The 14298-nt window shown below is 41.4% G+C and overlaps 1 protein-coding gene across 1 annotated transcript in view; it reads left to right on the top strand.

Moving 5' to 3' along the window:
• Positions 1–14298, top strand: part of LOC119720867 (mucin-22-like) — a 117101-nt gene that overhangs the window by 4462 nt on the left and 98341 nt on the right. Inside the window, exons 2-3 of the mRNA XM_038190732.1 lie at positions 12271–12513; positions 13232–13929. Of these exons, the coding sequence (XP_038046660.1) occupies positions 12271–12513; positions 13232–13929 (941 nt within the window). The remainder of the gene's footprint in view (positions 1–12270; positions 12514–13231; positions 13930–14298) is intronic.

Raw genomic sequence — 14298 nt, forward strand, 5'->3', positions numbered from 1 at the left:
CCAGGGGCGAAATCCCCCACAGTAGGGCCTATACATTTTCCGACATCATGGGCGCGTAATATGTTTTTTTTTATTGATACATGATATATTTTTTTGTATACCGAGCCTGTAGGAGTTTGTAGACTGCTGTCTTGCGGACGTGTTGACACCAGATTGGTGCCAAAAGCTGGGTGGGGGGCTATTTCCCCACCTCCTGCTGCAAGAACCCTCCCTCTTCAACAAAATCTGGCTCTTTGAGGGTAATGACTTCCATATTACAAAAAGCTTTTCAATGAAGACCAGTCGAATACACACCTACCAAATAGACCAGGCAGCTACAAGTAAGAGTATGCACCCGCTAAGTCTCACGATTCAGAACAACGCAAATCCGCTGTTCTGTAGAAGCTAACGCATGAATGGAGAATGTTAAATAAAACTCATTCAGGCCCAAATAACTGCGTTTGAAATACTCAGAGATTACATCGTCACTTCAAGAATAGTACTGAATTGACAACAAAAAGACTTCAATGGCTTTTCAAATGACAATGTAGTATTAGTAGGGTCTTTCACTAAATTCAATTCGTATGTCCTCCAGGATCTGTATAAAGGACCGTATGTGAACAAGACTCGACTACGGGGGGCGTACGTGGCCCGGAAAGAATTGTAGATATCTCCACATTTTGTATGGATCATCCCCGGGAGAACTCATCGACAATGTGCATCACAAATGAGATATACATGCATAAGTGATGGCCTTGCTGCATGCAAAATAAACTGGCGAAATATTTGTTTTATTTTATTTCTTTATTTTGTTTCTTTAACGAAACCAAGGATTCCTCAAAAGTACCCTAGGCACTGTAGCCCGAAAGCCTGAAGAAACATAGCGAGGAAACAATAAGAAGAGATTACAGTTTTAGAGGTGGGAGGAAAAGCCCAGAAGAATATTCCGGGAAAAACTCACGGACTAACTGAAAAACCAATCCACATATTGGCCCAAGCGGGATTCGAACCCGGGTCACAGCGGTGGAAGGCGGGGAAAGTACTGCCGCGCTACGCCAACCTGAATCCCAACCTGACTGATGAAGTGATGTTTTTAGTGGACATTGTCTAACATTGCAAACAACTCCCGCGTTCGCATACTTATCATTTCTTTTTTAATAATCCCTTTAAGGCCACTTCATACTCCATGCAAATGCAATGCGAATTTGACGTCACGAAGCATTCGCTGCGAATTTCGCCGGAGTTGAAATGTGCTCAACTTTTGCGAATTCGCAGCGCTGAAAACTCGCCCTGACGTCACAACTTCGTATTATTTAGAAAGGATGATGACTTGTGGACATGTTTTTCTTCAGTGCACAAATGGCACAGCACTCAGCAGCAGAGTGGGCCAAAATGCGTGGGCGATGTTACGTAAGCCGAAAAAAACATCTTCACCTAGTATCGCTGGCGAGTTTTTCATCGGTTGCTATGTGGTTCCCTTTAGTATACTTTCAGATGAATGCACAATTAAGTTGGTCGTCATTTGACTACAGGAGCGCTGTTCAAACTTGTATGCACGTCATGTGCATCATTATGGGCGTTCGTCGCTCACTCCGCGTAATAATACAGTGTATCATTTACGTGAAAACATAATGGCAGAATCATGGCTATCACACCAATTTAACTACAGTGCACATTTATGTGCCCTGGGTTGAAATATATACGGATTGTGATAAATTATTTGGAGGACATTGCCCTTTGCGTCCCTCTCTCCAAATGGACATGCAATGTCCCCGATAGGCCGGGTTCGCCGCCCATGTTACGCATAATACATCAAGGGGCATCTAGTTATAAAACACGCTTAATTGTTAGTATTCCCCCCAGCTTTTACCAACATTTCAACAACTGTTCAAAACCTGTAGAACCTCAGAGACACTTGTCATATTATTATTACGAAGTTAATGTAACAAATACATATTCTTCGAAGTGGGTTGTGTAAAAGAAATCGATATGCTCCTATTTGTTGTTGGTCAATTTTGTTGAAACATGTCGACAAGCGTATACTCTCCCTACAGTACCATAATCCAAGGAGATATTATCTATAAGTCTATAACTGACCGGTACTACCCCCCCCCCACCAGTTTTTAAAAGACAGATGGTCAGTGTCCATACCCTTCCAAGCGGTCGTTCAGAATAACAAAAACAAATCTTAAGATTCCCTCAAGGGCGCCACTTGAAAAAAAAAATACAACTAGCCTACTGTCCTACAAAACCATCCTTCATCTCGACGATATCTTCGATCCTTGAAAGGCGAAATGAGGTCAAGAGGTATTGCCTGCATTTGATTCTCCACAATGCGAATTATATTTTTTTTTCTCCAAAAATTCTCGGCTGGCATGGTGCAAGCCGTCCTTTTCACGTTAATTATCTGTTTGTTGGACTTTGATGGCGTTGCAAGGACTTTCACAGTCGTGAGGTTTTGTGATTCCAAAAGATTGCATTTGTTGTAATGGACATTTCACAGGTTCTCGGTATGTATGGTATGTTTTTTTTTGTTTACGGGGATATAGCTTTTTCAATCCAAATCAATGCTCAATTCAATAAGATTCTGCATGTTAGTTCAAAATGAACCCTTGAGGGTTGGGGTAAATTCCGAAGACATCGCACTTTTGTCATGCAACGAGTTGATTTTTTTTTTTAATTGAATTATATTTATTCAGAATTTCACATCGTTTATAGAATTAAACTATTTAATCAACAACTTAGAGCCCATACAGATTCTTTAAGACATCCCGAAAATATTTCTTACATTGCAACCTTTCCCCCAAATATTCATCTTTTCTTTTTTTGCGACTCGCATATTCAAAATGAACCGCATTTTCCCCCAGGACATAGAATTTTACCAAGAATTAAAAAAAAAACCACCTTGAAGGTCATACACCAGTAGATGACTTTATCATAAATGATAAATATTTATCATTGCCTTCAGTTCCCCGCCACCCCCCTCTATTGCCCCAGAAGTTTAATCCTTCGTTACGCCACTGAATGGAGCAAACAGTTGTGGTATGCTAATTCGTGCATGCACGCATACCCTAATTACTCCATTGAACCATGGAGGAAAAAGAACACATCCGTTCATGGTATACATTAGCCTTTCGCCCAGGCCATCGTGGCTTAGAGCGGCGGAGTTGCGAAACCCCGAGGCGACTGGAGCAAAGATTAAGTCAGCACGCACGGTACGAGTGGCCCGGCAAAGCCGGGCGACTCGTATACCGCTTCGCCACTCTGATGTGTGGTCTCCATCTCCGGTCGCTCCGCTTTTTCGCCGCTTTGAATGCGGGCAAGTTAAGCCACGATGGCCTTGGTGAAAGGCTAGGTATACATCTGCTGTGTATTCGATCGACACTGCAGAGATTAGGTCTTATTTTGCAGGTTGGATCAATACCTAGGGATTGAGGCTGTTCGTCGCGGAATTCGAGATGATCAAAAACTCATCCTAAAACACATTGCATCGATGGGACTGCACAATTCTGGCGGGTCGTTTGAATGTTTGGCTTGGCGTGCCGAGCAACAGATCGAACACAAACAGTGGACGGCCCACAGCGGTGTATTTTTTTTATGTTTTGTGTAGCTTTGTTCAAGCCCCCTTGGAACGCCCACGAGAACAACCATACATTTACCCCTAGTTGGAACTGTCCTGCCTTTAACTAAGTCTTAGTGATTACGTTTTTGGAAGTGTATCTTTCGATTTTACCTTTCTGAAAAGTAACGGTGCGACCAGCATTTTGTTTACTTTTCCAAGATGGAAACCGAATCTCAATCTCACGGATCAGAATTCCGAACTGTTTTCAGATGGCCCTACTATGAGACAAAAGTCTAGACATGTGCAGTAGCGGATGGGGGGGGGGGGGGCACCCAGCGTTCCTTCAGCTGCTGACTAATGCTATGAAATTAGTAAAATGGGCCAAAAATTATAAATATAATGCTAAAGTTCCAAATTTGTTTATCAAATTGCCTTAGAATTCAGGAGAAAGCATCGTACATTTCAATTTTTTTCAGGGGGAAAGCCCCGGACCTCTCAGCAAGGCGTGCCTTCATATCATTCATATCACCCCTCCACCTTCATATAACCCCTCCAGCTTTATATCACCCCCTCCGTTTTCTGAATGCTAGATCCGACTTAAAATTATTTTGATATTCAGGTCATCAGCCTGGGGGTTTTGGTCGGTATCAAATGAGGGGAATAATGTTTATTGTGATTTTTGGCAAGGTATACACCCCTATACATGTAGTTGGTAAATGTGTGACAGCATTGCAGCGGTACGTGGCAGCTTTTTAGGTGCTATTATCTTTTAAAAACAAGGACCGAAGCTGATAGCCTAATCAGACAGACGTCCTGAAGAGGTTTTGTATTCCGGGATACAGTGATGGCGGTGCAGTTTTGATGTTAAATGTTTGTGTTTGTTGGTTAATTTGCTTCTTCTTTTTGCTGTTGCTGTTGGTGTTTTGTTAACCAGCAGTCATTAAAGGTTTATGGCACTTAACCGCTACGTCTTGAAATTAGTAATTGATGTTGGAAGCCCTTACCACGACATAGCCAAAAGTACAATGCATGACACATTTATACGCACGGGGATGGATGCTACATCCATAGCCCGAAGAGAAGAAAATGAGTGAGACACTTGTGCAAGTTACCAGAGTACCGCGTTGCACTATTGCGTAAGAAGGGTTATTACACCAGTACCTCTTCACTATTAACTTTAAAGGAGTTCGATATCAAAGGCGGTCAGGCAGATACATGATAACTCTCATCTGTTAAATGAGTACCTTTATTCTCTTTTATGAGTGTTGGTCAGGCTGAAAGTTGCGTCACATGAAATTTCCTTTCGAGTGGTGAAAGATACTGTCACAATAATACCTATAGTACCGATAGACCTTCCGGTGGCTTTAGATACGTTGTGACATCTATAATGCGTCCAACGCGCAATTTTGGCAAAGACCAAACCTTTGTGTTTTGATTGGGAGGTGAGGGTGGAGGAAGGCCATGGTCCGAAACATATATGAGAAAAGGAGAAGAAAAAAAGACAAACAGTAGAATCCCACATAAAGTTGTTGAAGAGGAAATTGTGTTTATGACTTTTAAAGAAGTAACTCTTCGCATATTTTTCCCCCTCAAATTGTATTCTTGCAACATTGGCTCAGTAAGTGACAAATTTCGGAACATAAAATGTTGCGGAAATCATCAAACCATCGTAATTTCGTTATAACCGTTATGAAAACAAGCGATGGTGGGTTGTTGAGCTCAACCGGTGATCGGTCTTCCTCATTGCTCATCACTGCCCTTCACTGAGGGGCCCTTAAGCCTGTCTTCAAACACCCACACAATGCAAGCACAATAACTTTTACGTAACGGCCCTTTCACCGAGAATGCACCACACCCAGATGTTTCAATGGTAAACCTTGTGTCAATATGGATTTTTGAGCGGTGGGAACAATAACTGGCTAACTTGTGGACTGAGTGCAGAAAACCAGAGTGGGAATAGCAGGCTCAACATAACAGCTTCCAACGAGCACAAAATTGTTGTAAAAAGTTGAGTTTTGACAATGTGGGCTAGAGGGACGAGTGAAAGCAAACTAAGGATGATTAAAAAAGGAGAATGTCTTCAGTAACTTCAATCTTCATTCTGTTATTTTGGATGGGATTTTCTCTTCCAGTAGGCCTATCCATAACAGCAGGTACGTGATATTACATCAACGGTTTTGAAAATATGAGTTGTGTTATTGTGGAAGCATTTTATTGCACGTTATTCGGTTGTGATACCGTAAACTTGGTCTATCAAACTTTAACATTAGTTTATAATGAAAGTTTTGCGGAAACACCATGTGCGAATAATTTCCCAACTAAGAGAATGGTTCTGAAAAGAACCAGAGGTATAAACTCGACGTTCCGGTCAGTATGCTCTGACCGTCTTCAGGAGACTCACCTGAAGACGGTCAGAGCATACTGAGTGGAACGTCGAGTTTATACCTCTGGTTCTTTTCAGAACCATTCTCTTAGTTGGGAAATTATTCGCACATGGTGTTTCCGCAAAACTTTCATTATTTAGTATCTCCACCATGCAAATCCTCAAATCCTACCTAACATTAGTTAAGAAATTCATGGTCACAAATAATGTGCGACGATTGACTGCAAATTTGTGATGACGTTTAAGTTTTATTCAATGGGACTGGCATAAATAAGAATGGAAATGTGGGGGTTGGGGTGGGGTGGGTGTGTCACAACATTATATTTCCTACGTATATTGCTGTGGAGGAGGAGTGGCGATCCCCTCACAGCAGCATGGGCACTCCGTTCCTGTTGACACAGGTTCGTTCCCCTTATTGAGAATCACCCAGCGACGCCTGGAAAGTTTCCTGGGAAACGCGTGTTCCCTGTGAACTACTTTCATAAATAAAAACTAGTAAATATATATTATATTTCACCACTAGATTGTCTAGTTACTCTGTATTATATATTGGACAAATCGGAGAGCTATAGTTGTCCGAAATGGGGTCAGGATTTTTTTTTTTTTAGAAATCTTTGACCATACACCTTTGACTTTCTGATTCTGCCTAGTTGATTATGCTGGGGGGGGGGGGGGGGGGGGGCACGGGGGGGGGCTTTCTTTCAGAAGAAACTGATAAAGTCGTGTGAATGGCAGAAGGGAATGTGCCCGTACGCCCTTATGCGCGGTCGCATAATCACCAGAATGTACCAGCAAAAGGGCATATCCAGAAAACTGCCTTTATTTTCATGAAATTTAAACATTTACGTCGGAAATTTACACAAGTTGCTCCAAAAGGTACGATTCAGACGTGACACATTTAAAATATGTGCGATTTTTGTTACACGTGGGAGAACATTTTGATTCATAATACGCGTGGGGAACATTGAAGCCTTTCATGTAGTTTTCTTGAAAGAGATTTTCGCGTCAGAACGCTCATTAAATAATGCCTTTCTGCCGGGCTCCCGAGGTTAAATTGGTGCATAAGTAGGCTAATCACGCTGTGTGTTCTAGTGCAGGGACTATTGCTGATATTACGAATCGCATCACCGATTTGCAAGGGAACATCTTGTGGGCCTACTTTGATCAGGAAGGGTCTACATTTAAGTTTGGTCTAGGCCTATACTTGAACAAGATCGGCGTTCAATCAAGAATTCAATATCCAAAATGTAAAGACTATAGCTGTGTACACGGGGCACCTTTGGTTTGAAGAGAGAAGCAGACTGGCTTCATTAATAGACGGAGAGAGGCATGGCAATAGCTGGTTCTAAACTACCAATGGCCATTTTTCATAGGAGTCCAAAATAATGGCTTTTTAAATAATAAATGAGCTGTCTGATAATAGGTTGAAAAAGGACGTAGTTTATTTATAAACTAACTCCCCAGTAAAACTCATTGGTTTCACGTCGACTATACGTGTTAAAGTTTTTTAGTCCCAATTTATCGGGCGAGTCACTGACAGAAAGTGACCGAATTAAGATATAAAATATATTTTAATGAAACATGTGGCTCGCCCCACTTCATACAAAGAACTTAGGGATAAAGTACATATGTTATGGAAGAAGTAACTGTGAAAATTTCACGTAATTTTGCATACTTTATTCCAAAGTAGTACGTTAATAAAAAAGATCACAAAAATTCAACTGTCCTCCACTGATCATTACTGCCCTGCGAACTGATGAATTGAATACGGTACCCATTGAATACAATGGAACATGAAGTTTTCTCACATGAATGAACGAAAAGTTGCAAAAAAACCCAGACAAAATCGCCATCAATATTTCAGGGAAAAAGTCAACTTGTTCCTCACGACACTCATCACAGCGTGAATGCAAGCATGATTGCCGCCGCCTTTATAGTTGGTAACCAACAACCCCCCTATATGCTGCATATAATCGTCGTTGCTCTTTTTTTGAAAAAAAAAAAAATTTAACGACAATATAGGTTTTAACAACTGCGCAGTTGTTAGATGTGAGTTATGAATTCAAGTTATCGGTGCCGCGGCCCGGTTGAAAGCGCTATCTGTCCCTGTAATTAAGAGAAATAAGATTTGCTTTCAGATCAGTTTATATCATGTCGCTTCGGACATTTTAATTTCACAAGTTTTCATACTAAAGGTGTAGAGCATTTTGTTCTTCATAAAATGATCGTTTCAGTGATGTTAACCACGCACAGTGTTATCCAACACTGAGTGAGTGATTAGTGAGCGCGGATCTCTATTGTGTAGAGATTAGTGTAGTTAGCAGGCCGAGCAACCTGGATCCAAATGCTTTTCATTGTTGCTTTCGAGCGCAGCGACCATCCTTTTTCTTTTGGAGTCTTGGAGTTCAAACTCCTTGGGTCCTAGATGCTCGGTACAAGGGATTTGTAACAAAAAATATTTACGGTAACTGTAAATTATTGTAAATGTTTACAGTATGTCCCCGAAAAGTGTCCGTCTGACTATTTTTGAAATAACTATAAACCATGAGTTCAATATTATTTTGAAAATGTGCAGATACTCATCAACCCCTATATATGAGTTTCATATCCGTCACGCATCACTACACAATTGTCAATTGATCACAACAACATTTGTGGACACTGTGGCCAAGTTCCTTGCCTTATTCAATTTAAGCTGTGTAAAACCCCTCATGTTATGGAAAGGGCTGCAGTTTGGATTGAAATCATTTGCCTGGCTATCAGTAATCATGGCAAGACATCAGTTTAATATTTAAGAGCAATTTAAATTCCAAACCACATCAGTCTTTTTTTCAACATGCAGGATTTTACAGCTTACTTATCACAGTACTGGAATTGACTCGATTAACGCATAGAACTTGGTCACCGTGTACAGAAATGTTGATGTGCTCAACTTCCATTAATGCGCGACTGAAATTAAATGAAACTCATAGGGGAAACCGTTGAGGCCAAGGATTAAAAAATGACCCCAAAAAGGGCCAAAAACAAACATAACAATCAAAATTGACCTTATATTGTTTATAGTTATTTTCAAAACAGTCAGACAGACATGTTTTTGGGACATACTCTAGAGCACAAATTATGGAAAGGGAAGTAAATCGGGGTCTGCATAAATTTTCTTTTGTTAAAATAAGCATCGACCAACGTATTGTTAACAGTGGTGTCGAGTAATTAGTTCGTAAACAAATCGCATTCTATATAGCGGCCTATAACCGTAACGGATCTTTTCAACTTGTTGCCAAAGCTAAAAAGTGTCTCAAAAATACAGCGGATGGCAGACGCCCAAAATAGAACAATAGTTTTTTTATCCATTGAAATAAAACACAAAAACTGAAAATTCCTTAGGAGGAAAAATCGAATCGAATGAAAACACGGACTTTTATTGTTAATGTTATTCAGTTGAGGTATCAGCGTTTTGGGGTTCGGAATGTTATAATGTTGTTAACGAGAGAGGGCGCTGTAGGCCTACTTTGTAAACGGCGTTCTCGCACGCAGCACACGTGTTTCTGAGCTGTCAAACCCGGAGTAATTGTCATGGAACTTGGAATGTGGAGCTTTTAAACCGGTGAATTTTGCTTGAATTTTGAAAATGCTTGATTTTTGGTAGGTGCAAAGCTGAAATTCGGAATGTTCTCGTTTCAATGAATGTATTGAAAATCTTTGTGTGTGGACTCTTCGGTGTGGCAAATTGTTCGTCCCCGTACAAACTGTCTGGCATGTCCGAGCAGTTCTGGAATCAGTAGGCTTGCTCGTCAGCCTTCTGTTTCTGGCATGCTCTGTTTTCGGGGGTCAGCACTCTATGGATTTTGGACATGCACCTTGATACTGATAGACGAAATTCCTTTGTCTGGAATTCCAATTTTCTGAACACAAATCCACCCAAAATGTTCGAAAGCTTGATCCATATCTCTGAAATATGTTAGAACTATCGACAATTGGATCATGGGTGGAAAATCTGAGTTTTTACTCGCCACCCTTGCGTCTTCGATCTGACGAATGCACGGTTATGTTCAAGTGTGTGTTTACGTATGTTTCACGTGCGCTGATTTTCGTGTGACCTCAGCAGGTCAACTCTACATTCGGCTTGACCATTTGAGATGGAGGGGGGATTAATTGTATGCTTTGCGTCGCGCAACAGTGAATTATGTACGTCATTGTGGCGCGCTAAATACTCTGCTCGGTATCGTTACAAGCAAAGTCCTATAGGCCTAACACGGCGCTATAGGATCTTTGGTTACAAGTTGTCAGTGTTGGTGGACTGTTAACTGATGGATCTTTTCATCCCTTTTTTTGTCAAATGTAAAAACAGTCCACCAAAACTGACAACTTTTAATGATACCGTGCAGCGTATTCAGCACGCCTAAAATGATGTTCATAATGCACTGTTGCGCGATGCAAAGCATACCATCCCCCGTCCATCCCAAATGATTGAGCCGAATGTAGAGTTGACCTGCTGAGGTCACGCGAAGATCAGCGCACGCGCAACTTACGTAAACACACACTTGAATCATGCTTGAACATAACCATGCATTCGTAAAATTAGTCCCCCCTTTTCAGATGTATTATACGCTATAATGAACCTGGAAATTACATGAAATATAGAAGTCTGAAGGGGGGGGGGGATTAATATTCTATCGCTTTAAAGAGGGCGAGTGTGCTTCTAAAGCATAAATAAACTAGAAAGTATAAATGTGAAAATACAAACTTGACAAAGTTCTTACATTTTCGGGTAAATGTTTTAAGTGTGGCCTTTATTTACGGAGGTAGTCCAGTAAATTGGCCACATTTATGGGGCTAGTCTTAGCAGAATAGGGCCTACATGTAACTTGAGATAGGGCCCCTAGTTTTGTAGGATTGGTAATGACTACAGTGCTCTGCCCCCCCCCCCCCCCCCAGTTTAAGATCAAATACAGGCATGCCCGGCTGTTACAGATTTAACAACTGATACAGTTTGAAAACAAATTATTTTGACTCGTCTGTACACAGTATTTGTTTTGTGAATGGGTAGTCTTGATTGGGGGGGGGGGGGTGTATGTACCCCCACCACTAAATTTTTTATAGACTGCCCCTTTCCATTCAAGTGCCCTTTTTCACCAGCGTTTTAATACCGGCCGATCGAAATTGGCCTTTTATTTAGCAAGTGCCCTTTGTTTAAAAAAAAAAAAATTACCCTTTGTTTTCTTAAAACGAGAGACCTTGATTTAGGAGCCGCTGTTTCAGATTGACTTTTTTTGGAATTTTACGCATGTGCCACCCTGAAAAGCGTACAATAGTTTGCAGGATCATCCGATTTGTACAGCATCCGCACCCATTGGAAGATTATACCGTTCTCCAACCCCCCACCCACTATTTGATTTTACGGAGGCCCAGTGTCAGGAGCAAAATAACACCATCTATATTTCAGCACGGATGTGCGAGTACCCGTTTCAAAAACTTTGAACCCCCTGGTCATTCTGTGTCTAATCCACACCCCTGTTTTGTAGGATTTTGGCAGAATCAGGATACCTCCATTATGAAAAAGTTGGGGGATTTTGATTGATTCAGTACAGTAAGCCTAGCGGTACTGCAGGATTTTGATGGCTGCAGGATACCTCCATATTGAGCAGTTGGTGGACTTTGATGGTTTCAGGTTCTCAACAGATTAACTCCCTCCAAACTGGTGGATTCTGGTGGCCTCACTGGCCACCAACATTTTTTTCCATTGCAAAATTGATGGATTTTGGCGGATTCAAGATACTTTCTAGTAAAAATACCCCAGGGGTTGGGTTAAAGTAGGCAGTAGCACCATGATGTTTTAATTTTAAAAAGTTAGATAGATGCTAGTCTTACTGGGACTCAAACACAGCTACATATCTTCTGTTAGTGTCCAAGATTGTCTGCCTTGCACAGTGCCTCCAAAAGTTTCGATTTTGCAACGGCCAGTTGACTGGAAAAAATCCATGGAGAGTCTGTCGGCAAAATTTGTGGTCCTCCCCCCACAATTCACTTTACCCCAGCATGACTGCTCTTAGTAAGCAGGAAGTTGTGGCTTCAAGTTCCATTGACCCGGTTGAGCCGGCTTCTGAATTGTCTGTCTCAAGCTCTCCAACAGCTCTTACTGAACAGTGTTTATTATAATAAATATATCATATATATCTGTGATACTTGAAAACAAAAAGCCCAGTGCCAAGTGTTGCTCAGAGTAATATGTACTGATAATCCTTTTCCTATCTGCAAAGAATACTTTTTTGTCCATGGCAATGGGTACTCTGTTGTCTGTGTAATTGTTGTTATAATTTTAAAGTGGCCTTTTCTATTTCTGTTACAGATTCAGAAGCTCCAGTCATATCAAACTGTCCCAGTGATATTACTGCTTCAGCATCCATCGGCCAGTCAGCAGTTGTTGTTAGTTGGGATCCGCCATCAGCAACTGATAATTCAGGATCTGTGACACTTTCCAGTAATGCCAATCCTGGAGATCTTTTCTCTATTGGAAATTCAACAGTTACGTACACTGCCACAGACCCATCTTCAAATAGTGCTACTTGCCAGTTTATTATCACTGTTCAAGGTGAGTGTAATGTTTGTGAGACCATGTTTTAAAAAAAGTTTTAGGACAAACACCTCTGCCCCTCCCCTACTGAAAAAGAACAGAGAGAAAAAAAATGACTTTCTGACTGTAACATATCAAACCTTTCTGAATATTTTCCATTATTTCTGAAAATGTCTTTTGATCGGGTTTCCAAACAAGTTGTAAATTATTGTTTTTGTCATCAAAACTCTTCAATGTAATGAGTGAAAGTTGCAGACATTTGTATTTACAATGTACAGTTACTCCTGAATATACAGCACAGTATTCTAACTCTGTTGTGTTATCTATAGACAGCAAAAGAACACAATTACAGTGAACTTAAGTTAAGAAGAAATAACTCCTGAAATTTTAATCTAGTAGTCTTTTGAAGGGCAAAACCTAATTTGATTTATATCACCCCGACGCAAAATTCCATCTTATAATAGTTTATGTGGTACCCGCTGCTATGTACATCAGATTCGAACCGGCCAACCGATCCCGTTAGCTCGGTGGTCGAGTGGTAAGACATCTGCACTAGAAAGCAGGAGGTCGTGGGTTCGAGTCCCACCCGAGTGATTTTTTCCAACTTTCACTCGGGAGGTAACACACTGAGTATACAGTGTTTAAAAACGTCGGTGAAGGGCAAAACCTAATTTGATTTATATCACCCCGACGCAAAATTCCATCTTATAATAGTCTTTTATCCTTACATCTACAGATGCAGTTGCAACGACAGCTGAAATTACTACACAGGAGGATGCCTCTCCAACAGAGCAAACAACTACATTTCAAACAACTGAGGCATCAACAGCGAAGGTAACAACAGTATCTGCCACAACAGTGGCCCAACAAACAACTTTGAATGATGAAACAACACAATTACCAACAAGTGTAAAAAGCACAACAGAGACTACAACTCCAGATCACATTATAACTACAGCAGCACTGACAGCAAGTGATGAAACCACCACTACAGTAAAAACAACAACATCAACAACAACAGTTGGAGGCTCCACTACAGCTGAGGTAACAACTAATCCAACTGCAGGTGTGACACCCACAGAAACACAGACAACTAGCATTGACGCCACCACTGCAGCTGCGGCAACAACGGAAGATGGCAACACTTCACCAGCTCATACCACCACCACTGAAGCAACCCCTACAGTTGCAGCAACAACATCAGCACAGACAACTACTGTTGAAGCCACTTCTACAGTTGGAGCCACAACAATGGCTTCAGATACCACTACAGTTGAGACAACAACCTCTTCTTCAGTGGACACAACTGCTGCAGATGTGACAACCACAGCAGAACAGACATCCATTGCTGAGGCCACTTCTACTGCTGCAGTCACAACAGCAGGTGCAGGTACTACCACAGCTGAGGGAACAACTAGTCCTGTGGTGGATACAACTGTTGTGGATGCGGTAACAACAGAGGCTCAGACATCCTCTGTTGTAGACACAACAGTCTCGGCAGATACCACAACAGCTGAGGGAACAACTTCTCCTTCAGTGGACACAACTGCTGCAGATGTAACAACCGCAGCAGAACAGACATCCATTGCTGAGGCCACTTCTGCAGCTGCAGTCACAACAGCAGGTGCAGGTACTACCACAGCTGAGGGAACAACTAGTCCTGTAGTGGATACAACTGTTGTGGATATGGTAACAACAGAGGCACAGACATCTTCTGTTGTGGACACAACAATCTCAGCAGATACCACAACAGCTGAGGGAACAACCTCTCCTTCAGTGGACACAACTGCTGCAGATGTGACA

The sequence above is a fragment of the Patiria miniata genome, unplaced genomic scaffold (assembly GCF_015706575.1).
Source record: "Patiria miniata isolate m_02_andy unplaced genomic scaffold, ASM1570657v1 HiC_scaffold_9, whole genome shotgun sequence".
In the NCBI taxonomy this organism is placed as follows: Eukaryota; Metazoa; Echinodermata; class Asteroidea; order Valvatida; family Asterinidae; genus Patiria; species Patiria miniata.